This window comes from Natrix helvetica, assembly GCF_964273705.1.
Source record: "Natrix helvetica genome assembly, chromosome: Z".
In the NCBI taxonomy this organism is placed as follows: domain Eukaryota; kingdom Metazoa; phylum Chordata; class Lepidosauria; order Squamata; family Natricidae; genus Natrix; species Natrix helvetica.
Window position 1 is genome coordinate 141,431,139 of NC_138554.1, and position 25,049 is coordinate 141,456,187.

Genomic DNA, 25,049 nt, shown 5'->3' on the forward strand with positions numbered 1-25,049 from the left:
TTGTTCTTCCTTTCCCCTCTGAATTCCAGACTTCCTTGATTCACCTCCTCCATTATCTCCTGCTCTGAAGGCCACGTTTTTTCCACCTTTCACTTCTGGAGGTCGAATGGAAAATTTCCATGGTCCCATCCCTGAATTCCTCTTCCATCCAAGTTAATCCTTTTTGTAGGATATTGGTTAATTTTTAACAGTCGTCCAAGGCGCCTGGGCTCCTCCTCTTTGCTTCTTCCAGCAGATATTCAGGCTGAAGGGAAGATCTCAGAAAGATCTTTTGGGGATTCTCCAGAATGGAGTCCCGGCTGTTGTGGGTCTGGGTTGCCACCGTTGTCGTTGTGGGCTTTGCTGACTTGTCAGATGGAGAAGAGGGAGCAGAGGAAACCGGGGAGACAAAGGTTGGTACAATCTGGGGATAGGAATGTAGGCCTCATCTCAATTTGTCAGTAGACCTCTTGGCCAGGACAAGAAGCAATGGATGGAAACTCATTAAGGAGAGAAGCAACCTGGAATTGAGGAGGAATTCCCGGACAGGGAGGACCATTCACCAGTGGAACATCTTGCCACCAGAAGTTGCAGGTGCTGCAACACTGACGGTTTTCAAGAAGAGACTGTCTGAAATGGTATTAGGTGTCCTGCTCAACAGGGGGGATTGAGCTAAATGACCTCCAAGGTCCCTCTGTCATTCTGTCATTCTGTAAGGGTTTCCTGCATGAGCTGTGGGTTGGACTAGATGACCTCAAGGTTCTTTCCAACTCTATTATTCTATAATTCTGTAAAGGTCTCCTGCTTGAACAAGAGGTTGGACTACAAGACCTCCGAGATCTCTTCCAGTTCTATTCTGACGGAAGTGTATCCCGTATAAAGGGCTGAATTTGACCCCCGGGGGAGGGAGGGGGCCGTTGTAAAACAGCCAAGTCTTCTCTATGACCTCTCCGTCCTGCAGGGCGGCCGTGGTGAGGGGAGCAGGGCAACCGTCCGAATAATCCGGACCACCCAACGGAAGCGATGGAGACCTTACCGGTTGGGCAGCCTCTCAGCTCTGAGCCGGGGGCTGATGAAGACTGTGGTGAGTGGGGCTGGGCGCTTTGGTGGGGACGCTGCTCCTCCCACGGGTCTTCAGAAAGTGGCAACCTGGTCCTTGGCACGGCAGGGCGTGGATTTTGGGGTGGAACAGGGAATCAGGGATGGGTAGCTGGACTCCAAAGCTGGCAGTTCTTGGACTGAAGGGGTCCTTGGTGCTCTCTGAGCATGTTGGTTTTCTTGCAGACGTTTCATGACCCAAATAGGGAACGGCGTCAGGGTCAGCCTGTATGGAGCTTCGTGGGGGGGAGGAGGACAACTGTGGGGTGTTTGGTGCTCTCTGAGCGTGGTAGTTTGCCTGCAGACATCTCATGACCCAACTAGGTAACACCATCAGTGCTAAGAGGGATGGAGATTTGCTGAGAGGGGAGGGGGGAGGAGGAAAAGGAGGAGGAGGAAGAGAAGGAGGAGGGGGAGGGGGAGGGGGAGGGGGAGGGGGAGGGGGGAAAGGACTGCTAGGTTCTTGGTAGGGTTCTTGCAGACATCTCATGACCAAACTAGGTAACACCTTCAGTGCTAGAAGATAGTGGAGTTTGTGGAGAGGAGGAGGAGAAGGGGGGTAAGAATTGTGGAGTTCTACAGACGTCTCATGACCCAACTAGCTAACATCTCAGTGCCAGAAGGGCGAGGGGTTTACTCTTATTTTCATATACCTACGCTTGGGTCCTCTCACTGTGGTTTGGGAATGGTGGCTCTCCGGCTTTCAAATCCTGGTAGGACCCTGTGAGCATCTCCTCCCCCTTCCTTTGATCCTCCCAGAGTCCTCCGCAGGAGAAGAGAGAAGGCAGCGCCCCCCGACAGGCAAGAGAAGCCGGTGCCAATGGACCCCCCCTTCCTGGGGCATTCTCAGACTCCAATGGCCCACCCCACAGCGGGCAAAGAGGTGAGAGTTTTCAGGGCACAGGGCTGCCCTCTGGTCAGAAGCAAGGCAGTATTTTGAGAGGGGGAAGAAAGGGCATATATATATATATACACACACACACACGCACAGCTATTCCTCGAATTATGACCACAATCAAACTCAACATTCCTGTCGCTAAGTGAGACACTTGTGAAGTGACTTTTGTCCCACTGGATGACCAATGTTGTTAAGTGAACCGCCACCACAGTTAAGTCAGCTGCACTATTGTTAAGAGAACCTGGCTTCCCTGTGGACTTTGCTCATCGGACACTTGCCAAACGGGATTGCGCGACCCCTGGGGGGACGCTGTGACCGTCATAAATATGTCAGTTGGCAAGAATCCTTATTTTGATCATTTCCCCAGTGGGGATTTTCACAATGTTTTTAAGTGTGAAAAACAGCCATAAGGGACTTTTTTCAGTGCCATTGCAACTTCCAATGGTCACTAAATGAACCATTATAACTCAAGGACCAGCTGTCAATCCATAATGCAGGGCTTAATTTTGGCCAAGCTCTCATGTCGCCTTAAACCATGGTTTGCTTTCACTGCTGCAACGGTCGTAAGTGTGGAAACTGGTCCTAAGTCCCTTTTTTCAGGGCCGTTGTAACTTCAGACAGTCACTAAATGAATTATTGTAAGTCAAGGACTACCTATAAATCAACCATGCTGTGCTTTAATCTTGGCCAAGCACTTGTGTTGCATTAAACCATGGCAAGAAAGGTTGTAAAAGAGGGCAAAACTCACTTAACAACTGTCTCACTTAGCCACATAAATTGCGAGTCAATTGTGGTCATAAGTCAAGGACTACCTGTGATCCTCATACAGGCAGTCCTCAACTTATGATGGTTCACTTAGTGACCATTTAAAGTTACAATGGCCCTGAAAAAACTGACTTATGAGGTTTTTTCACACTTACGACCATTGTGGCATCCCGTGGTCGTGTGATCAAAACTGAGATGCTTGGCAACCGACTCGCAGCGTCCTGGAGTCCCACGATCCCATTTTGTGACCTTCCGATGAGCAAAGTCAACAGGGAAGCCAGATTCACCTAATGACCATGTGCCTAATTTTAATAATTGTGGTGATTCACTTAATGGTGGTGAGAAACTCACTCAACAACCCTTTCGCTTAGCAACATAAATTGTGGGCTCAATTGCAGTCGTAAGGCCGAGGACTCCCTGTGGATCGTCATAGCTGCAAGTTTAGCGACAGAAATGTTGAAGATTGCTTTTGGTCGTATGTCCGAGGACTGCCTATATATCCTGACCGTGTTGTTTTGACTTCTTTTCCCCGACAGTCTCTGGAATCTTTCCTGCTCTGGAGTTAAGAAGAAAGAATCAAGTGGGAACGTAATTGTGGGAATGTGCTCTTGCCTGCTGGGTTTGGGGGGTCTCTGCCCATCCAAGGTGGATTTTTGGGGAACCCACAGCATGATGGGAGATTTCGTCAATGGGGGAAATATTTCATTAAATCAGTGTTTGATCACTTTAAGAGGGGAGGACTTCCACTCCCAGAATCCCCCATTCAGCAATGCTTTAAGAGGGGAGGACTCCAACTGCCAGGATCCCCCATTCAGCAATGCTTTAAGAGGGGAGGACTCCAACTGCCAGGATCCCTCATCCAGCATGTTTTAAGTGGACTTCTACTCCCAGAATCCCCAGCTTGCATGCTTTAAGAGGGGGGACTTCCACTCCCAGAATCCCCCATCCAGCTATGCTTTAAGAGGGAAGGACTTCCACTCCCAGAATCCCCCATCCAGCTATGCTTTAAGAGGGGAGGACTCCAACTGCCAGGATCCCTCATCCAGCATGTTTTAAGTGGACTTCTACTCCCAGAATCCCCAGCTTGCATGCTTTAAGAGGGGGGACTTCCACTCCCAGAATCCCCCATCCAGCTATGCTTTAAGAGGGGAGGACTCCAACTGCCAGGATCCCTCATCCAGCATGTTTTAAGTGGACTTCTACTCCCAGAATCCCCAGCTTGCATGCTTTAAGAGGGGGGACTTCCACTCCCAGAATCCCCCATCCAGCTATGCTTTAAGAGGGGAGGACTTCCACTCCCAGAATCCCCCATCCAGCTATGCTTTAAGTGGGGAGGACTCCAACTGCCAGGATCCCTCATCCAGCATGTTTTAAGTGGACTTCTACTCCCAGAATCCCCAGCTTGCATGCTTTAAGAGGGAAGGACTTCCACTCCCAGAATCCCCCATCCAGCTATGCTTTAAGAGGGGAGGACTCCAACTGCCAGGATCCCTCATCCAGCATGTTTTAAGTGGACTTCTACTCCCAGAATCCCCAGCTTGCATGCTTTAAGAGGGGGGACTTCCACTCCCAGAATCCCCCATCCAGCTATGCTTTAAGAGGGGAGGACTTCCACTCCCAGAATCCCCCATCCAGCTATGCTTTAAGAGGGGAGGACTCCAACTGCCAGGATCCCTCATCCAGCATGTTTTAAGTGGACTTCTACTCCCAGAATCCCCAGCTTGCATGCTTTAAGAGGGGGGACTTCCACTCCCAGAATCCCCCATCCAGCTATGCTTTAAGAGGGGAGGACTCCAACTGCCAGGATCCCTCATCCAGCATGTTTTAAGTGGACTTCTACTCCCAGAATCCCCAGCTTGCATGCTTTAAGAGGGAAGGACTTCCACTCCCAGAATCCCCCATCCAGCTATGCTTTAAGAGGGGAGGACTCCCACTCCCAGAATCCCCCATTCAGCTATGCTTTAAGAGGGGAGGACTTCCACTCCCAGAATCCCCCATCCAGCTATGCTTTAAGAGGGGAGGACTTTCACTCCCAGAATCCCCCATCCAGCTATGCTTTAAGAGGGGAGGACTTCCACTCCCAGAATCCCCCAGTCAGCTATGCTTTAAGAGGGAAGGACTCCCACTCTCAGAATCCCCCAGATGACCTGCTTTAAGAAGGATGGATTTCAAAGCCTACATGCTGGCTGAGGAATTCTGGGAGTTGAAGTCCTCCCCTTTTAAAATGACCAAGGTTGAGAATCAGGACGTTAAATCCTTCCTCGTCGTATCCTCAGAGCATCAAGAATCAGGATGGCTGCTCTTTTCATATTTCTCTTCAATTTTGGGGGGGACAAATTGTATCTGGAATGCCAAATGAAAGTGGTGAGTTCTGGATTTTCTGTTGTTAAATAAAACAGACGTATTTTTTGGCTCCCAATCTGTTTATTTGTTCAAATTCTGCTTAATGCGGTAATGTTTAACCAGCCTCTTCACCTTTGTCCGTGAGAGAACTTTTGCATGAAAAGCCAAATATGGCTGGTCCTCGAGTTACGACAGGTTCATTGAGCGACTGTTCAAAGTGATGCTGGCCCTGGGGGAAAAAAGGGACTTAGGATCGTGTCTCACATTTACGGCCATTGCAGCATCAACATTCAGACGTTTGTCAACTGACTCGCCTTTATGACGGTGGCGTTGTCCCGGGGTCACGTGATCCCCTTTTGCAACCATCCGACCAACAAAAGGGGAAGGAAACAAGATTCACTTACCAACCATGTTTCAGCGATTCACTTAGGAAATGTTGCCCGAGAGATCGTAAAATGGGGGCAAAACTCACTTAATAGCTGTCTCACTTAGGGATGAAATGGGGCGGGGGCTGAATTGCGGTCGTAAGGTTAGGACTGTCTGAAAATCAATAAGGCAGGCTTAATCTTGGCTAGGCTCTTGTGTCGCATTAAGCCATGGTTTGGTTTCAATGCTGCAGTGGTTGTAAGTATGAAAAATGAGAGAAAAAGAGAGAGAGGAGGGGGACGGGCGGACGGAGACAGAGACATATATATAAAATAATTGAGAGAGAGAGAGAGAGATGAAGAATGATAGATAAATAGATAGATAGCTATAGAGAGAAACATAGATAAAGATGGATAGACAGAGATAGATTGAGAAAGATAGATAGATGATAAATGACAGGCTTAGACTTCTCAGGATACAGGAGGAGTTTATTTGGCAGCCAGGTTCAGAAACATTAGCCCATGGCTAACATTGCAAATTCTGAACAATCTTTATTATCGAAGCACGCATTCTTATACATTCTCAAAGACAGTGTAACACGGAAACACTTAACTCATTTCTTATTGATTACCTTGGGGAAAAAGCCTTATAAGGAGATGGGGGTCTTACTTCTCCTTTTGTTACAGGTATGGACTATGTGCCATTAACGAACTTTAATTGAACCTTGTGGTTTTGGACTTTTGACATAGGGACATTTGCTGGAAGATGTTGTGGTTGAGGGCTGATGACATTTCCCTGTCCCTTTAAGCAAGCTTCCAACTGTCCCTTTTATGCCACGTCTTCATTCTTATATTTTAATCCATATTTTATTCTACTTTAATAAATAGACAGATATATAGAGAGAGAACGAGAAAAAAGGAGGAAAGAGAGAGAGAGATTAATTATAAATGTTAGGAAGCTAGATAGAGACATAGAAGGAAAGATGATAAATAGATGAATAGAGAGAAAGAGATAAATAGATAGATAGTGAGATAGATAGTGAGAAAGAAAGAGCAACAGAATGATGATAAATGATAGATAGATAAGACAGAGAGGGAGAGAGAGAGAGAGAAGATAGATACATACATAGATAGATAGATAAACAGAGAGAGGTTGATGATAAATGATAGAGAGATAGACATAGAAAGAAATAGATGATAAATAGATAAAGAGAGGTAGATAAAGATAGACAGACAGTGAGAAGGAAAGAGAACAATAGATGATAAATGATAGATAAATATACATACATATCAGAGAGAGAGAGAGAGAGAGAGAGATCGATACTTAGAGCTGCCTATATTCCCGCAAATCCCATGTTCCACACCACGTCGGTGTGTGCGTGTGCATGTGTGCGTGTGGCAGCCCCCTCCCCGAAAGCAGCGCCGCCTTCCCAGGGCTCTTCCCCCGCTCCTCCTCCTCCTCCTCCTCCTCTTCGGCCGTCCTTCCAGCGGGCGGAGCCGGGGCGGTGTCGCCGAGCCCCCCCTCTCTTTCCCAAAACCCCCGCCTTTGTTCTCGCCGAGAGGCGCCACCACCCCCGCCATGGAGGCGCCCAGACCCCGTCCCGGGCAGGTAGGAGGCCCCCCTCCCCCCCACCCCCGGGAAAACCCCCAAAGCCCCTCCCTGCTCCTCTCCAAGGGGACTAACCCCCCCCGGCCTTGGTGGTGGGGTGGGTGGATGCATCAGGGGGGGGGGGGGTTTAACAAAAATTAACGCCCCCCTTGAATAGCCGTGGAGGTCTCCGGGGGTCCCTCCGCGCTATAGACGCGGCTGCATGAGTGGAAACGCCGCTTTCACGGCTTCGCCATTTCTAAGCCCCTCCCTCCCCCCGGGGGGGCTTTCTCCCCTTTGAAGCCCCCCCCGTGGATCTCCAGCCCCCGCAGAGGGTCCCTCCGCCCTCCTGTCGGCCTGGGAAAAAGCCCCTCTGCAGCAGTGAAAATGCCACTCCTTGGCCATTGCTTCCACGCCCCGGTGGAGGGAAAAGGGGGGGTTAGTTCCCAGGTGTGGGCAGAGGGGGGGTGTGTCTCCCAAAAAGCCAAAATGGCATCCCCAGCCCCAGAGAGCCACCCTCTGCCCTAGGGGCCCTCCCCATCCCCGATGGGTGGGGGGAGAGGCGGAGTTCAGGCTTCAAAGAGAAGTGGGGGATACATTGGGTGGGGAGGGGGTCTTCCCTATGAAGTCGCTTTTACATGTTATGGATTTCCCTTTGGAGGCTGTTGTTGGGGGCTGCAGAGGTCGTGGGGTGGGGTGGGGTGGGAGTGGGGCAATCGCTGCTGCGAATCTGTGAAATTTTCCTTTTGGGAGAGGATTACATAATCTTTTGGGTTAATCTCCCCTCCCCTCCCCAAGGACCCCATCCTCATAGGGCCCAAAAGGTAGGCCTCTCTACACGCATATTATGATGACGTAACTATTCTAAGGCCTCTTTCTCTCTTTCTCTTTCCCTCTTTCTGTCTCTTTCTCTGTCTGTGTGTCTTTCTCTTCCCCTCTTTCTGCCTTTCTCTTTCCTTCTTTCTGTCTCTTTCTCTTTATTTCTGTCCCTTTTTCTCTCTTTCTCTTTTCCTCTTTTTGTCTCTTTGTCTGTCTTTCTCTTTTTCTTTCCCTTTCTGTCTCTTTCTCTTTCTTTCTGTCTCTTTCTCTGTCTGTCTTTTTCTTTCCCTCTTTCTGTCTCTTTCTCTGTCTCTCTTTCTTTCCCTCTTTCTCTTTCTCTTTCTTTCTCTGTCTTTCTCTTTCCCTCTTTCTGTCTTTCTCTGTCTCTGTGTTTCTTATTCTTTCTGTCTCTTTCTCTTTCTTTCTCTCATTGTATTCTGTCTATCCTTCTATATTTATCCATCCATCCGTCCATCTCTATCTCCCTATCCATTATATGTGTCTGTCAGTCTCACTCTCTCTTAATTTATTTATTTAGAAAGTGTATACTGCTGCCTCCTCCACATGGTGAGTCAAGATGGCTTACAGGACACATCTACCTGTCTACCCATCCATAGTTATAAAGATATTTATATTTATATAGATATATAAATATATATATATTTATCTAGTCAGCGAACTATCTCCCCCTCTCTCCCTCCCTTCTCTCCCTCCCTCCAACTATCCATCCATCCATCCATCCATCCATCCATGTATCTATCATCTCTATCTATCATCTAATTTTTCAATAATTTATTATCATATAATTATCCATCTATAGCATATGTATATCCATATCTCTATCTATCTATCTATCTATCTATCTATCTATCTATCTATCTATCTATCTATCTATCTATCTATCTTCTATCTATCTATCTATCTATCTATCTATCTTCTTTCTATCTATCTATCTATCTATCTATCTATTTCTTTTTTCTTTTCCTTTTTTCAGTGTTGTGTAATTTTATTCATTTATAATGTGAGATACAAAAAGAATGCGAAAGCAATGATTTGGGAAATTAGGAAGGGAAAGGGGGAAGTGGTGAGTGGGGTAAAGTAGGGGGTGGGTGGGAAGGTATTGACTTCCGACTCCTTTAGGGCAGCAAAATACGGCCATGAAGATCTACCCTCAACTTTTTACTTTTTCATAATAATACAAACTCGCCATTTCTGTAACAACAAATCTATATCTCGTCAGTCAAAGCCAAAATCTATGTTTCATTCCCCCACCCCCCCAAGGAAAAAGTCCAGAAGGGGTTTCTGAACAGAAATAAAAGTATTTACTTGTTTTTGTTTCTTTGATCAAAATGGTCAATCTGGGCTATCTCTGCCAACCCCTTCCGTTTTTGTAGCCATTCATCCATCGTGGGAGTCAAAGTGACCCTTCCTTTTCTGTGCCGTCAACGTATATAACACCAGCCTTCCAAATGTTTTTTCCCCAAGTCTTGTTCCACTCAACCCAAAAGAAAAAAGGCTCTGGTTTTCTTCTATATTTGGTTGGAGGATTTTCTGCATTAAGATTTGAATTATACTCCAGTGATTCTTTGCTTTTTATCATCTATGGTGGACGCGTGATAAAGCAAAGAATCATTGGTGTATAATTCAAATCTTAATGCAAAAAATCCTCCAACTGGATATAGTAGGCAGTATAGTTCCCCTTCCTATCATTCCTTTGCGGTACACCTGTCTACGTTCCTGACCATTGATCTGGAGTTAAGTCCCAACGGGGCATCCTCGTATCAAAATTGCCTTTGCAATTAAAATGCCGTGGTAAACATTCAACCGTTATTCCACGTATTCTCCCACTGTTCCAACACTACCTGATAGCCAGCATTCCTGGCCCACGGAATCATACAAGGCTGGGCTGGTTCATTGTCCAGATTTCAATCCAACAACACTTTATTCAGCAATAATATATTCATCACTATCACACAGTACAGTGTCCAGTTCGTTGTTAACAATTTCCTGTCTGTCTCTCTCTCTCACACACACACATATACACACACAATCAGTATCTATATTTATCTCTCTGTATCATATCTATTTATCTATCTATCTATCTATCTATCTATCTATCTATCTATCTATCTATCATCTATCTATCATCTATCTATATCTATCTATCTATCTATCATCTATATATCATCTATCATCTATCATCTATCTATTATCTATTTATCATCTATATCATCTATCGGTCTGTCTGTCTATCATCTATCTATCTATCTATCTATCTATCTATCTATCTATCTATCTATCTATCATCTATCTATTATCTATCTATCATCTATGTATCATCTATCGGTCTGTCTGTCTATCTATCTATCATCTATCTATCTATCTATCTATCTATCTATCTATCTATCTATCTATCATCTGTCTGTCTGTCTATCTATCATCTATCTATTTATCATCTATCTATCATCTATCATCTATCTATCACCTATCTATCTATCATCTATATCTAGCTATCATATCTCTCTCTCTTTATCTATCTATCTATCATCTATCTATCTATCATCTATCTATCTATCTATCTATCTATCTATCTATCTATCTATCTATCTATCTATCTATCTATCGTATATATCTAGCTATCACCAATAATTTATCACCTATGATATAATATCCATCCATCTATATATGCCCATTGCTCACGCAGCCTGGTTTCAAACTGATCGCTGTGTGATACTGGGTCACAGGCCCAAGAGTTGTGGAGCTATGCACAAGCCCCCTGAGATCCCTCTCGTAGCGACTATGATGGAGCCAAGTACCAGAGCCCAAAGTTCTTCTGCATGAGAAGCGGATTGTCATCCGTAGGGATAAGAGGGGTTCTTCCGGGGCCCGGATCCAATCCAGGGATTGTTTCTTTGCTGGCTGGCGCAGGTGACTTTTGAGGACGTGGCGGTCTATTTCTCCCGGGAAGAATGGGAAGAGTTAAGCGAGTGGCAACGGGAGCTCTACCAAGCAGTGATGATGGAGAATTACGAGGCGGTTCTGTCCTTGGGTAAGAACGACTTCATTGCTCAGATCCTGGAGGGAAGAGGGTAAGTGACTTCCCAGGGTCCTCCTTGGCCCCAGCTTTGTGTCTCCAACAGTGGACGCTTCGGGGGGGAACCTTCAAGTAGCAAGAACTGAAGGCCGCTGACCTTCTCTCGCTGGGGTGCCTCCGATGGTGGAGCTTCTACTGCCCTAGCTGAGGCTGTGGCGACGATCTCCATGGCCTCCTCGGCACCAAAGAGACAGAAGCTCTAGGAGTCTTCTGGCCGGGGAACATTTGGTTGAGAGACCCCCTCCGCCTCCGAGGAAGGAGCCATCAGGATGCTCATGAGATCGAGCCTGCCTTCCAAATGCCACCCCGGGTGTGGAGGATGTGATTAGTAGTCCAGCCGCTCTAAAGTGAAGGGTGGGTTAAGAGCCTTCGAAAGGGGTCCTCGAATCTCACTTCCAGCACAAAGCAGTGAACTGTGGAGTCCTTGATGCTCTCGGAGCTTGGAGCATTTCTCGCAGATGTTTTATGACCCAACTAGGGAACATCATCAAGGCTAGGAGAAGGAGGAGGACTGTGGGGTCCTTAGTGCTCTCTGAGCTCGGTTTTCTTGCAGATGTTTCATGGCCCAACTAGGGAACATTAATGCTAGAAGGGAAGGGGGGTTGTGGAATGGAGGAGGAGGAGGAGGAAGGACTGTGGGGTCCCTGGTTCTCTCTGAGCTTGGTGGTTTCCTTGTGGATGTTTCATGACCTAACTAGGTAACATCTTTCAGATGATAGGAAGGAGTGGCATTTGTGGAAAGGAGTTGGAGAAGTTGGGGTCCTTGGTGCTCTCAGAGGGTGCTTGTCTTGCAGACATTTCATTATCAGACTAGGTAACGTCATCAGTAGTAAAAAGGAGTAAGGCTAGAGAACATATCTCATTCCCTTCCAGCACTGATGGCAGTACCTAGTTTGGTAATGAAACTTCTACCAGAAAGCAACCAAGCTCAGAGAGCAGCAAGCATCCCACAGTCCTCCTCCTCCTCCTCCTCCTCCTCCTCCTCCTCCTCCTCCTCCTCCTCCTCCTCCTCCTCCTCCTCCTCCTCCTCCTCCTCCTCCTCCTCCTCCTCCTCCTCCTCCTCCTCCTCCTCCTCCTCCTCCTCCTCCTCCTCCTCCTCCTCCTCCTCCTCCTCCTCCTCCTCCTCCTCCTCGCAAACCCCACTCCCTTCTAGCATTGATGATGTTACCTAGTTTGGGAGTGAAACATCTGCAAGGAAACCACCCAGAGAGAACCCATGAGCTCTTCACCTTATGTCCATTATTCTGCACTAGGACAAGTTGGAAGAGATCCTCACCTTCTTCTGGGGAGGTTCTTTGAGGTTCTAGAAGAAGGCCTTCTCCTCAATCATCTCCACTCGGCCTCCATATGTCCATATCATCCAATATCTTTCCATGGGAGTCGGTTCTGGTCCCCTCAATTGGTTTGGTTTGGTTTATTTGGATTTATATGCCGCCCTTCTCCAAAAGGACTCAGAGTGGCGTACAACATTAACACCCCCCCCCCAAAGTTAAAAAAGATTAAATCCATTTCCAAAAAGACAAACCGATTTTTTTTTAAAAAAACAATACATTTAAAATAAGTTAAAATTAAAATTAACAGGCCAGGCCGACTTGCTGGAAAAGCCAACTTTTTAGGGCGCGTCGGAAGGACCGGAGGTCGGGGATTATGCGGAGCTCCGGGGGCAGCTCATTCCAGAGGGAAGGCGCTCCCACAGAGAAGGCTCTCCCCCTGGGGGTCGCCAGCCGACACTGTCTGGCTGAGGGCACCCTGAGGAGGCCAACTCTGTGGGATCGCACTGGACGGTGGGAGGCTACTGGAGGCAGTAGGTGGTCTCGCAGGTACCCTGGGCCTAAGTCATGGAGCGCTTTAAAGGTCATAATTAACACCTTGAATCGCACCTGGAAAACAACCGGCAACCAGTGCAGGCCGCCTAAAAGGGGTGTAACATGGGAGCACCTAGGTATCCCCATGACAACCCGCGCGGCTGCATTCTGGACCAGCTGAAGCCTCCGGGTGCTCTTCAAGGGCAGCCCCATGTAGAGAGCATTGCAGTAGTCCAGGCGAGAAAGGACGAGGGCATGAGTGACTGTGCACAGAGCATCCCGATCCAGGAAGGGGCGCAACTGGCGTACCAGGCGAACCTGGTAAAAGGCCCCCCTGGTCACGGCCGTCAGGTGTTCTTCTAAACTAAGCCGCGTATCCAGGAGGACTCCCAGATTGCGAGCCTTCTCTGAGGGGGCTAAAATTTCTCCCCCTATCGTCAAAGATGGAACAAGATGTACAAATCGGGATGACGGAAACCACAGCCACTCAGTCTTGGAGGGATTGAGCTTGAGCCTGTTCCTCCCCATCCAGATCCGCACAGCCTCCAGGCATCGGGACATCACGTCGAGGGCATCGTTTGGGTGGTTTGGGGTAGAGATGAAAAGTTGGGTATCATCAGCATATTGATGATACCGTATCCCAAAACCACGGATGATCTCGCCCAGCGGTTTCATGTATATGTTGAACAGGAGGGGTGAGAGAACCGACCCCTGGGGCACCCCACAAGCGACGCGCCTGGGGGTCGATCTCTGCCCTCCAGGCAACACGAACTGCAACTGATCCGACAGGTAGGAGGAGAACCACCGTAAAACGGTGCCCCCCCACTCCCAACCCCCCGAGTCGTCGCAGTAGGATACCATGGTTGATGGTATTGAAAGCCGCCAAGAGGTCTAATAGTACCAGGACAGAGGAACAGCCCCTGTCCCGGGCCCGCCAGAGATCATCGACCAACGCGACCAATGCGGTCTCCGTGCTTTACCTGGGCCTGAAACCCGACTAAAACAGATCCAGGTAGACAGCTTCATCCAGGTACTGGGGAAGCTGACGTGCTACCACACTCTCGACAACCTTCGCTACAAAGTGAAGGTTGGAGACCGGACGATAGTTGGCTAAAGAAGCTGGGTCCAGGGAAGGCTTCTTGAGGAGGGGCCTCACCACCGCCTCCTTCAAGGCGGTGGGAAAGAACCCCTCTCTCAATGAAGCGTTGGTAATTGCCTGGAGCCAGTCTCATGTCACCTCCCGGGAAGCCGAAACTAACCAAGAGGGACACGGGTCCAGCACACAAGTGGCAGCACTGAGTCCCCCCATAATCCTGTCCATGCCCTCACAGGTCACAGGGTCAAACCCATCCCAGATTGTCTCCTCAAGATTCATCCCCGTCGGCTCGCCCGAATCTACCCAGTCAGAGTCCAAGCCTGTCCGGATCTGAGCGATTTTATCCTGCAGATACTGAACTTCAGCCCTACCCTGCAAGGGGTCTTCCCCAGTTCCTTGGTTAAGTAGTGAGCGGGTCACCCTAAACAGGGCGGCTGGGCGGTTATCTGCGGACGCGATAAGAGCGGAAAAATATTGCCGTTTTGCCGCTTCTATTGCCACTAAGTAGATTTAATATAAATTCTTACTAGTGTTCGATCAGATTCGGACCGGCTGGCCCTCCAGCCACTCTCTAGGCGTCTTTTCCGGCGTTTCATCTCCCAGAGCTCCTCGGTAAACCAGGGAGCCATCCGGGATCGACACCGGGTCAGAGGCCGCAAAGGCACAACACGATCCAAAGCCCCAGCGGCAGCTCTATCCCAGGCTTCCACTAGGGCTTTGGTTGAGTTGTGAGCAAGGGATTCAGGAAAAGTCCCAAGCTCCATCAGGAACCTTTCGGGGTCCATCAGGTGCCTGGGGCGGAACCATCTAGTCGGTTCCGCCTCCCTGCGGCGAGGGGTAGTGGTATGGAAGTCAAGCCTGATGAGGAAATGATCAGACCATGACAAGAGTTGAATAGAAATATCCCCTATTTATTTATTTATTTGATTTGTTAGCCGCTCCCTCTCCACAAGGGACTCGGGGCGGCGTACAATAAATAAAAGCACATATAAATATTACACGGAGGAGGTGACAACCATTACAATACATAAAATAATAATAATAATGATGATGATGATGATAATGAAATTAGAAATTAAAATACCCCAGTTTAAAATTACTGATTTAAAAAAGACTGTCAGGAGGAATAAGATGGAACTATGGTTGAGCCAGGCCAGATAGTTGAAAAAGGTGGGTCTTGAGTTTTGAACGGAAGGAGCGGAGATCGGAGGTAATCCTAATGTCGAGGGGGAGGTCATTCCAAAGGGCTGGGCCCATCACAGAGAAGGCCCTACTCCTGGGTGTCGTCCTCTGGCATTGTTTAGTGGACGGCACCCGGAGAAGTCCCTCTCTGTGAGAGCGGATTGGTCGTAGGGATGTATGGGGCAGGATGCGATCCCGCAGGTAGCTAGGTCCTGTGCCATGGAGCGCTTTGAAGATGGTAATCAAAACCTTGAAACGCACCCGATAGGCCACAGGCAGCCAATGCAGCTCATGCAGGAGAGGTGTTATATGGGAGTATCTAGAACTCCCCATAATCACCCGCGCGGCCGCATTCTGGACCAACTGTAGTCTTCGAGTGCATCTCAAGGGAAGCCCCATGTAGAGAGCATTGCAGTAGTCTAGGCGGGACGTCACCAGCGCATGGGTGACTGTGCGTAAGGCATCCCGGTCCAATAGGGGGCGCAATTGGCGCACCAGGCGAACCTGGTGAAACGCCCCCCTTGCCACGGCTGTTATATGGTCATCCATGGACAGCCGGGCATCCAGGAGGACGCCCAAATTGCGTGCCCGCTCCATGGGGGCCAGTTGCTCGCCCCCAATGGCGAGAGATGGAAGCAACTGGTTGAACCGGGGGGCCGGAAGCCACAGCCACTCCGTCTTGGAGGGGTTGAGTTTGAGTCTGTTGTCACCCATCCAGATCATTTATCCACTGCCCAGAGACATCTAGATCATTCATCCACTGCCCAGAGACAAAAATCAGGTCGACCGTGTCCCCCCCCATTATGGGTGGGGTCTTGAATTAACTGAGTTAGGTCCATAGCTGTCATGGAAGCCATGAACTCCCGAGCTGACTCGGATGTCTCGCCAATGGAAGGCAGATTGAAATCCCCCAGGACCATGAGCCTGGGGAAATCAACTGCCAATCCAGCTAAGACATCCAGCAGTTCTGGCAGGGCTGATGAAACGTAGCAGGGAGACAGGTATGTAACAAAAAGGCCCACCTGAGCTCCAAGGCCCCACTTCACAAAGAGGGACTCACACCCGCCTATCTGAGGCACAGTGACCTCCTGAGGTCTGAGACTTTCCCTGATAATCACCGCCACCCCCCTGCCTCTGCCCTGGGCTCTCGGCTGGTGAAACGCCCGGAAGCCTGGTGGGCATAGTTCGCTAAGGGGCACACCCTCCTCGTGGCCCAACCAGGTCTCCGTAATGCACGCCAGGTCCACTCTACCCTCTTGTATGAGGTCGTAAATGAGGGGAGCCTTATGTACCACGGACCTGGCGGTAAGCGACACCAGCCGGACACCAGGGTCCTGTAATCCCGAGCACCCGGGGGCGCGAGAAGGGTGATGAGGGTCAGAATGCGCGATCGCTCTTAAACAGCAAACCCGCGTCCTCCGAACATCATTTGGCTTTCGGCCCCCACCATATCTGCATCTCCCATAAACAGTAGAGATGGTGAACCCCCCAATGGAATGGCTTAATGTCTCCCCCGGAATCCCAACCCTTCCCAGCACTCCTGACCCGCGCCCATTAGTTAGCGCTGGCCTGTGCCCTGGCAGACTCCCCCCCAAGCCTGTCTGAGCCATCCGAATCAACCCCCCCTCCCCCCCTTAAAATTTGGTTTAAAAACCCCTGTAAAAAACCCTTAAGAAGTCTCTTCTTCACATGCCACCTCTCGGGATCCCAAGATCCGTCATTAAGGAAGCGTCTTGATAGGCCAGAAGGCCATCCCCGGGAAAGGGGGAGTTCCCGGAGGGAATAAAGTTCTGTCGGAGTATAGCATAGAGGAGAGTGTGGCATCAACGAAATGGGATGACATCATGGGGAGATGAAGCAAGGAGATGACATGTCCACCGGGGGGGGGGGCAGCCGGCGGTGTTCAAGGGGGTAGCAGGAAGCTTATGTCCATCATAAAAATAGTCGATGTTGGGGACAATATGTAAGGGTAACAGACAGCTGTCCAAAATCGCAGCAGATGCTAGCTTGCGAGGTGGTGAAGTGGCCAGTAATGGCGGCAATGAGGACAGCGGCGGCATCAGCAGCTCCTCCAACTTCAACTCCCAACAGCTAAGCCCCGCCCACACCAGCCGCACTCACATCCATCGCCAGGGCCGCACTCTGTTGACCCAGTCCATAATATCACAGGAGAGGGGGGCCAAATGGCCAAATGGCACAGTACGGTGGCCCAGGCAACGGTGGCAACACCGGGGGGGGGGGGGGGGGCACAGCAAAGGACCTCCCCCCCCACTCCAACCGCACCCAGGCCAACTCCCAAAGCCATCTTCCACTGGCGTTAGTATCCATGCTGCTGCTTCAGCCTCTCAATCCTCAATTCTCCTCCTCTGAATGGGTCCAGTTTCTCTGGGTCTTCCTAGAAGAGCAGAATGCCTGGAACTTTATGGGGCCATCCAACCAAGCGATCCCTTCTTCAGATTTTGGAAAGTCAATGGCTGATAGTTCTCGACTTATGACCACAATTAAACCCAAAATTTACGTTGCTAAGTGAGAAATTTGTTGTGCCCCATTTTATGGGTTTTAAAATCAGATTTGTTAACTGAATCACTGCATTTGTTAAGTGAGTTGCACGGTCCTTAAGTCAATCCAGTTTCCCCCCTGACTTTGCTTGTCGGAAGGTCGGTGACGACACGGCGACGGTCGTAAATGTAAATCGGTTGTCAACCATCCAAATATAAATCACATGACCCTGGGGATGCAACAGTCATAAGTGTGAAAAATGGTCATAAGTCACTTTTTGGAGTGCTGTTGTTACTTTGGTCATTAAATGAACTGTTGTTAAGTCGAGAAATAATTAGCAAATCCAGAATTTATTGACAAGGAATTTCCAATTCCCAGTTCACCCAAGGGGAAACTTTACCATTGTTGGGATCTAGGAAAAATCCCAGTTCCTAGCAGCCACTCCCATTTCCTGAAACCTCCCAGTTTGAGTGTGTGTGTGTTGAGAGTCTCAGATATCCAGATCAAGGTTGTCCCTAAAGAGGCAACTGGACTGTGTTTTTTTTTCTTGAAGAGGCTTTGCTTCTCATTCGAGAAGCTTCTTCAGTTCTGACTAATTCTGAAAAATCAAGAAAGGCCAGTTCCTTCTTGGAAAAATCACCTTCGGGAGACCCCATTTGAGTGCAGAGTGAGACTTCCCTCCCTCTGGGCTCTGGGGACCAAAATGGACATGGAATGGGTTGATACCTTTTTGCTTTTCTTTCTTTCCAACAGGACCCCTGCCCGTCAAGCCACGGGTTATCAACCAAATTGAACGGAAGGAGGACGTGGTCACGGGAGAATTGTGGAAGCCGTGTGAATGGACAGAGGCCCAAGGCCAGTGGCTGGGTCAGAATTGCTTACTGTTTTTTTACCAACAAGAAAAAGTTGTCATTCACAGAGTTCAGGTAGTCCTCAACTTACAACGCTTCATTTAGAGACCATTCAAGCTTACAGCAGAAAAGGGGATTTAGGAAAGAAAGGGATTTTTCACAATACAACCGCTGCAGCATTCCTGTGGTCACACTTAGCAGTGAACTCACATTTATGGTGGTTTGTTGTGTGTCCTGCGATCCCTTTTTGTGACCTTCTGACAAAGTTGTGAAATGGGCCAACACTCACTTAACAAACGTCTCACTTAGCAACAGAAATTAATAGCAATAGCCCTTAGACTTACACACTGCTTCACAGCCCTCTCTAAGCGGTTCACAGAGTCAGCTTATTTCCCCCAACAATCTGGCGACCACCAAGGGACAGAAGGCCAAGTCAACCTTGAGCTAGTGAGACTTGATCCATCAAACTGCTGGCAGTTGGCAGTCAGCAGAATTAGCCTGCCAGACTGCATTCTAACTGCGTGCCGCAGCGGCTCTTAAATTGCTAATAGAGTCATTAGTAATTATTAATGTATTAAATGAAACGATTGGCTCAATTGCAGTTGTAAGTCGAGGACCACCTGAATTGATTTTTTTTTAAAAAAATGTGGGCCAATCCGAGGTGGGGCTCGGTCTTCTAGAATGACCTGCGACAATAACAAAAATTGTGAAACAAACACTTTTTTGGAGTGGTGATTTTGAGAATAATTGCTGTCGTGGGTTGGTGAACCCTGGCGTATGACTTAAAACCAGGGGTGGGTTCCTACCAGTTTGGACCAGTTCAGGTGAATAGATAGTAACTCAGCCTGCCCCACCCAACTCCCCCCCCCCCCGGCAAAAAATTCTCTGGAATCACAGTTGGTCTGCTGAGAATGAGACCCCAGTGACGACATTTGGTTTGGAGATTGGCGAGAGGCAATCCAAAAAGTCAACATGGCTCCCACAGATGCCTGATTCACATCTAAAGGGGCTTCACAGCGCAGGGCCCGTCTTGGTTTTTGATAGCCACCGACACCCTGCGGGTACCACCTGAAAAAGAGGCAAGCCAAAGGGTGTTGGTGGTATCGATGCTGCCGTTCCTGTGCTGAGATTTTGAGTACATTGCTAGATAACCATTTTTGGGTGGGGTGTGTGGGAGGGGTGTGTGGGAGATGTAAGTATGATTCTCTGCTTGGCCCCCAGTGATGAGGTGCTCTTTTTCCTCCAACAGAAGATGGCATTCGAATGGTGGATGACGGTGACGAAGGCAGAGTGGAGACCAGGCCCCCTGCGATGCCCACCGGGAAGAGGAAGAAAGGCCGCCCCCGGACCGCCAACCCAGTCCCCAAACCGAAAAGCAAAACTTCTCCCCGGGTGACTCTGAAGATGAACCCACCAAAGTGTCCTGAATGCGGTAAAAGCTTCCTCAGCAATGTGGCCATGACCATTCACATCCGGACCCACACTGAGGAACGCCCATTCAAATGCCACCTCTGCCCCAAGGCTTTCCCCTCCCGGGGGGATCTCAAGAGGCACATCAAAACACACCTGCGCAAGAAGCCGCCGCCACCAATGGTGCCCCGCAGCAGCTCCTCGAAAAAGAGCTTGGCGGCCAAGATGCAGCTGCAGTGTCAACTGCGCTGCCCACCGGATCCGAAGAAACCATACAGCTGCACGCAGTGCGGGAAGAGCTTCAACAAGAAGCAGAGCCTGCGGAAACATCAGGGGACGCACTCCACGGAACGGCCCTTTGCCTGCCTGGAGTGCGGGCGCAGCTTCCGGCTCAAGCAGATCCTGGTGGCGCACATGGCCTCGCACATCAAGGAGCGCCCCTTCGCCTGCGATCAGTGCGGGAAGCGCTTTGCCCAGGAACGCAATGTGCGCAGCCACCAGCGGGTGCACACTGGCGAGAAACCCTTCCTGTGCATGGCGTGCGGGAGGCGCTTCGGCTACAAACAGCACCTGGTCAAGCACCTGCGCTTCCACACTGGCGAGCGGCCCTACAGCTGCCCTGATTGCGGGAAGACCTTTCGAGACAAGACCACGCTGAACATCCACTACCGCATGCACACTGGGGAGCGGCCATATCGTTGCCCGTTCTGCAGCAAGACCTGCCGGCAGAAGCAACACCTCAACAGCCACCTAAAGGTCCACCGCGGGGAGAAGCTGCCCCCGGGGGATACCACTGGGGTTACCTTGCAAAGGGCCCGCGCCAAGGAGAAGCCGTACGAGTGTCCGCAGTGTCAGAAGCGCTTTCGGAACAAGAACATCATGCTGGTACACCAGAAGACCCACAAAGAGGAACCGTTGCCGCGAAGCGCCCCACTACGGAGAAAGTGGGATCCGGTTGTGGCAGATAGAAAGGCCCCCAGGGCAAGCCAAGGGGCAGGGAGGAAGAGGAAGGATGCGGGGCTCAGCTCGGGGATGATGTCCCTCTCGTCGAAGATGGTTCCCATTAGCTGCCCCGACTGCGGGAGGCGGTTCACGCAGAAGAAGTACCTGACACTGCATCAGAGGAGCCACAGGTGAGGAGATGCTGCTTCCTGTTGGAATCTCATCTTTGATGAAGACCCTCGGATAGTGCGTGGCGTGGGAATTGCTGGAGGAGAACCTTTTGCACAGCAGCTGCTGTGGAGGAGGGGCCAGTTTGGGACGCGCCGAGCTGTGTAGACTCAGCGCTGCAAGAAAAGTCTCTTTATTGCAGACGGCGGAACTGTTTCATCTGCAGCATTGCTCAAAAAGGAAGCCCTCTCTTCTCCAGGACTAAAATCCTCCAGCTTTTACTCCTGCCCTTTTGAGTCAAGGGACAGCCGGCTGTTCTTCTCCCGGTCTTGAGAGCAGACGGACATTTCTGTGGGTTTCAGCCTCTGTGTGTGTGTGTGCGCGTGTATCTCAGCTGAGTAACCATGATTATTATGACAAGCCTGGAACGGGAGATCATAGTTTTCACGTTAAGTGTGACACCCTTCAGAAAGGTGTCGAAAGACTTCCCAAATCCAAATGGGAATATTGTCCCACTCGATTTGTCAAATGTTTAATGGCCGACCCAGTGGTGTTTATTCCTAAATACAGGTAATCCTTGGCATACAGCAGTTGGTTTAGTGACCGTTCAACGTTACAACGGGACTGAAAAATGGGACGTAGGCTCGTTGGTCACACTTACGACTCTTGCAGTGTCCCCAGGGTCACGTGATCCCTTTTTATGGTCACCCGATCTGCAAAGTCAAGGGCGAAGCCCGATTCACTTAACAACCGTGTTATTAATCGAACCACCATTATTCAGTTAACGGTGACAAGAAAGATTGCCGCACACACTTGACCAATGTCTCACTTAACAACAGAAATTTGGGGCTCCATGGTGGTCGTAAGTTGAAGACTACCTGTCTGCCAAAGGGTCCTTTATTCCTGCAAATGCCCTCAGACGTAGCTTCGCCATTCCTCGCTCCCCGGAAAGCTTTTGGGATGCTGCGACTTTTGCTTCGTGAGAAATTGCCACAAATTTACCCCAATACAGGAACTTGTGTGTTGGCGCGTAGGCTTCCTCTCGGTCCAGCAGGATTCTGACCAAAGAACCACATTTCGAATCTGCTGCAATAACCAGAATATTGAGGAGGAGGAGAAGATCTGCAGGGTCCCTGGTGCTCTCTGAGCTGGGTGGTTTTCTTTTCTTTTTTTTTTAAAGAAAATTTTTATTGGTTTTTAAGAAATAAAAAGGAAAGGGGTATTGGAATGGGATACAAATTTTGGCAGTTACAATATGTAGAAGGTGTCCCCGCCCCCCGTACTCATATTATTCATTTAAACAAATAATTCAATACTAAATAATGATAATTTATCAGCATGTAAATTCAGATAATAATTTCAATCAATTTATATCAAACCGATTTCCTTATTCATGTTTGTGATCTGAGTTTTCTTGGTATTGCCCCTTCTCCCCCCGGCAGCAGGGCTCCGGCCCCTCCCGTGTTTTGTATGTCTGGTGTAAGATAATCAAATTTATCTAGGAGTGCTTTATTTTTTTCCATAAAGGCCTGAGCCTCTATGGTTGTATTAATTCTAACTCTTGTGTCCTCCCAGAATATTAACATACCTTCAGGCATCAGCCATCTGAACCACACCCCCTTCTGGTATAGCTTCTTCGCTAATTGCGAATAGTTTTTTCTTTTCTCTCTCACTTTCTTGGGGATCTGTTTCAGAATGGTTATTTCTCTATCTTGATATTTCAACACTTGCCCCCTTTGTGCACTCAGAATCTCATCTCTTGTGGTCTTTCTGAGAAATTTAATATGTACCTCCCTGGGTACGTTATGTGTTCTAGCATATGCTGAATTTACTCTATAAACCAGATCCAATTCCCACCCCATCTGTTGTTTTTCTTTTTGAATGTATTCAGCCAAGATGTTTGTCATGATGTCCCTTAAATCTTCATCATCTGCCTCAACTACATTTTTGAACCTAAGGAAAAAGGACATTCTTTCAAATTCTGTTTTCATTTGGTGGATCTCAATCTCTTGGTTCCCCTTCTGCACCCCTTTCATCTACCCCCTCATCTCAGCAGTCCCTCCCTCCAAAAGATCCAGTCTCTGTGTGTTTTTACTCGTCTGGTCTTGGTTCTGTTTAAGCTGCTCTCTCATCTCCTTTAGTTCACTTTTTATGTCCTGCTGTCCCTTTAAGATTTGTTGGAACATCTGTTGAAAATCCGTCTCAGCAGGTTTGGGCTGCATCAAAGATGTTAAAGTCTGTTGTCCGCTCGGACTGGATACTGTAGATGTCGCGGCGGAGACAGCGAAGCCCGGCTTCCCCGGGGGTGGTCTTTTAGGTGGCATTATGTTGAGCAGTAAAAGTTCAAAGTCAATACAAAGAGGAAGTTAAGGAGGGAAACCGCCGAGAGAGATCAGGAGACTAAGTCCAAGCAGAGGGGAAATTGTTCTAATTACTTCTGGCAATAGAGTAATAGAGTCCTTTGTTCCAAGGGAATCCAATTCAGCAAGGGATTTTTCTGAGTGTCACGGAGACAAAGACAGGAAGCCTGAACCTCTATAGATGGAGTCAAATTTCAATGTTTATAAAGACAACGAAAGTGTGCCATCTTGCCCTGTGAGCTGGGTGGTTTTCTTGAAGACCTTTCATGATCCAACTAGGGAACGTCATCAGGACTAGAAGTGAGTGGGGGGTTTGCAAACAGGAGGAGGAAAGAAAGATTCACCCTGAAACAAAAGGGCAGGTTGATGGCTGCTTGGGAGAATTGCGTGGTGTGTTTCCCGAGGCTGGTTGATCCTAGATCCACTTTCAAAGGGGTGTCAGATGCTGTTCTCGAAAACGGGGGTGCAAGAAAAGGGACCAGCCTGCCACTTGGCCGGGGGCAGATCCAGCCACAACAAAACAGAAGAGTAATAAGGGGATAGGGACCTCGGAGGTCTTCTAGGGAGCACGGAACTCCCTGCTCGAGCAGGAGGACTTACAGAATCATAGAATCACAGAGTCGGAAGGGACCTTGGAGGACTTCCAACCCTCTCAGAAGGACATCACAGAGTTGGAAGGGACCTTTGAAGTCATCTAGTTGAACCTCCTGCTCAAACAGGAGAGCCTTAAAGTGATTAAGGGTCTCCTGCTTGAACAGGGGGTTGATTACCTCCAAGGTCCCTTTGGAAACTTGGAGGTGGAAGGGACCTCAGAGATCATCTAGTCCACCCCGCTTGAGCAGGAGACCTTTACAGAATCACAGAGTTGGAAGGTACCTTGGAGGTCATCTAGTCCAACCCCTACTTAAGCAGGCGACCCTATATTTCAGACAAGTTGCCCGGTCTCCTCTTTGAAATCCTGGGGGGGGGGGGTTGAGTGTGAGTGTGCTTTCTGAGCTTGGTGGCTTTCTTACCAACGTCACATTACCAAGTTAGGTAACATCATCGGCCCTAGAAGGTGTTTGCGGTCTATTTACACCACGTAAACCCTTCTAGCGCTGGTGACGTTACCTAGTTGGGTCACGAAAATTCGGCAAGAAAACAACCCATCCAGAGGGGTAGCAAGGTTTGGTTGAATGACCTTAGGACCCGCTTGATACATTGCATTGCTTAACGACCAAAATTCTGCACCCAATTGGAGTCGTACATCAAGGAGTAGCTGTAGTTGAACCTTCTGGATAGTCTTCCAGGGCAGCCCCACAGAGAGTGCATTGCAGTACTCAAGCCATGAGAAGTATCAGGGTGTATGAAGGGCCCTCCCATTTAGGAAAGAGGGCAGAGCACTGGATCCAGGAAGACACTCTGCACAAATTGGCCACATCTCTCCAAAGAAAAATGGAATATCCTTAGACCTGGGTGGTCCAGACACCCCTTTCCATAAGTGGGTAATGATTCCTCCCCATCCAAGCCCAGAGAGCCAGCGTTTCCTCAGCAATTCTAAGATGGGTGGACTTCAATTCCCAGAATTCCCTAGCCAGCATGATTTCTGGGAATTGAAGTCCAGCCATGTTAAAGCAGGCCAGCTTTCAGGCTCAGAATGAGAAATGAAAGAACAGAACTGGCTGAGAATTGAATTACACAATTGGAAATCACCCGTGTATTTGTGTATTGTATTGGCCCGTTTGTGGTTTTGGAAAGGGGAACAACCTTTGTGTCAGAGACCCAGAGACCTTTGTGGTTTTGGAAAG

At 48.9% G+C, this 25,049-nt stretch overlaps 2 protein-coding genes across 3 annotated transcripts; both read left to right on the top strand.

Annotated features, from left to right (window-relative positions):
* The first annotated feature begins 244 nt into the window (after positions 1-244).
* LOC309382055 (uncharacterized protein) lies at positions 245-3,535 on the top strand. Its single transcript, XM_081933508.1, has 4 exons — positions 245-392; positions 941-1,063; positions 1,837-1,960; positions 3,277-3,535. The coding sequence occupies exons 1-4, from the start codon at positions 288-290 to the stop codon at positions 3,330-3,332; spliced, it is 408 nt and encodes a 135-aa protein (XP_081789634.1). The 5' UTR covers positions 245-287; the 3' UTR covers positions 3,333-3,535.
* A 3,416-nt stretch (positions 3,536-6,951) lies between these two features.
* Positions 6,952-22,878, top strand: LOC309382012 (uncharacterized protein). Of its 2 annotated transcripts, none has more exons than XM_081933446.1 (4): positions 6,952-7,057; positions 10,784-10,904; positions 18,285-18,398; positions 19,632-22,877. In XM_081933446.1, the coding sequence occupies exons 1-4, from the start codon at positions 7,028-7,030 to the stop codon at positions 20,927-20,929; spliced, it is 1,563 nt and encodes a 520-aa protein (XP_081789572.1). In that variant the 5' UTR covers positions 6,952-7,027; the 3' UTR covers positions 20,930-22,877. The 2 variants fall into 2 exon arrangements, with proteins under 2 accessions (XP_081789572.1, XP_081789571.1); XM_081933445.1 differs by having other exon boundaries at positions 6,993-7,057; positions 10,757-10,904; positions 19,632-22,878.
* Positions 22,879-25,049: the final 2,171 nt, after the last annotated feature.

What these genes read in the sequence shown, in the direction of transcription:
- LOC309382055 (XM_081933508.1), top strand. Translation starts at nt 288, where the DNA reads ATGGAGTCCCGGCTGTTGTGGGTCTGGGTTGCCACCGTTGTCGTTGTG. An exon ending in GGGGGCTGATGAAGACTGTG is followed by an intron (nt 1,064 to 1,836) that starts GTGAGTGGGGCT and finishes TGATCCTCCCAG; the next exon opens with AGTCCTCCGCAGGAGAAGAG. An exon ending in ACCCCACAGCGGGCAAAGAG is followed by an intron (nt 1,961 to 3,276) that starts GTGAGAGTTTTC and finishes TTTCCCCGACAG; the next exon opens with TCTCTGGAATCTTTCCTGCT.
- LOC309382012 (XM_081933445.1), top strand. Translation starts at nt 7,028, where the DNA reads ATGGAGGCGCCCAGACCCCGTCCCGGGCAG. An exon ending in CCAGACCCCGTCCCGGGCAG is followed by an intron (nt 7,058 to 10,756) that starts GTAGGAGGCCCC and finishes GATCCAATCCAG; the next exon opens with GGATTGTTTCTTTGCTGGCT. An exon ending in CGAGGCGGTTCTGTCCTTGG is followed by an intron (nt 10,905 to 18,284) that starts GTAAGAACGACT and finishes TCTTTCCAACAG; the next exon opens with GACCCCTGCCCGTCAAGCCA.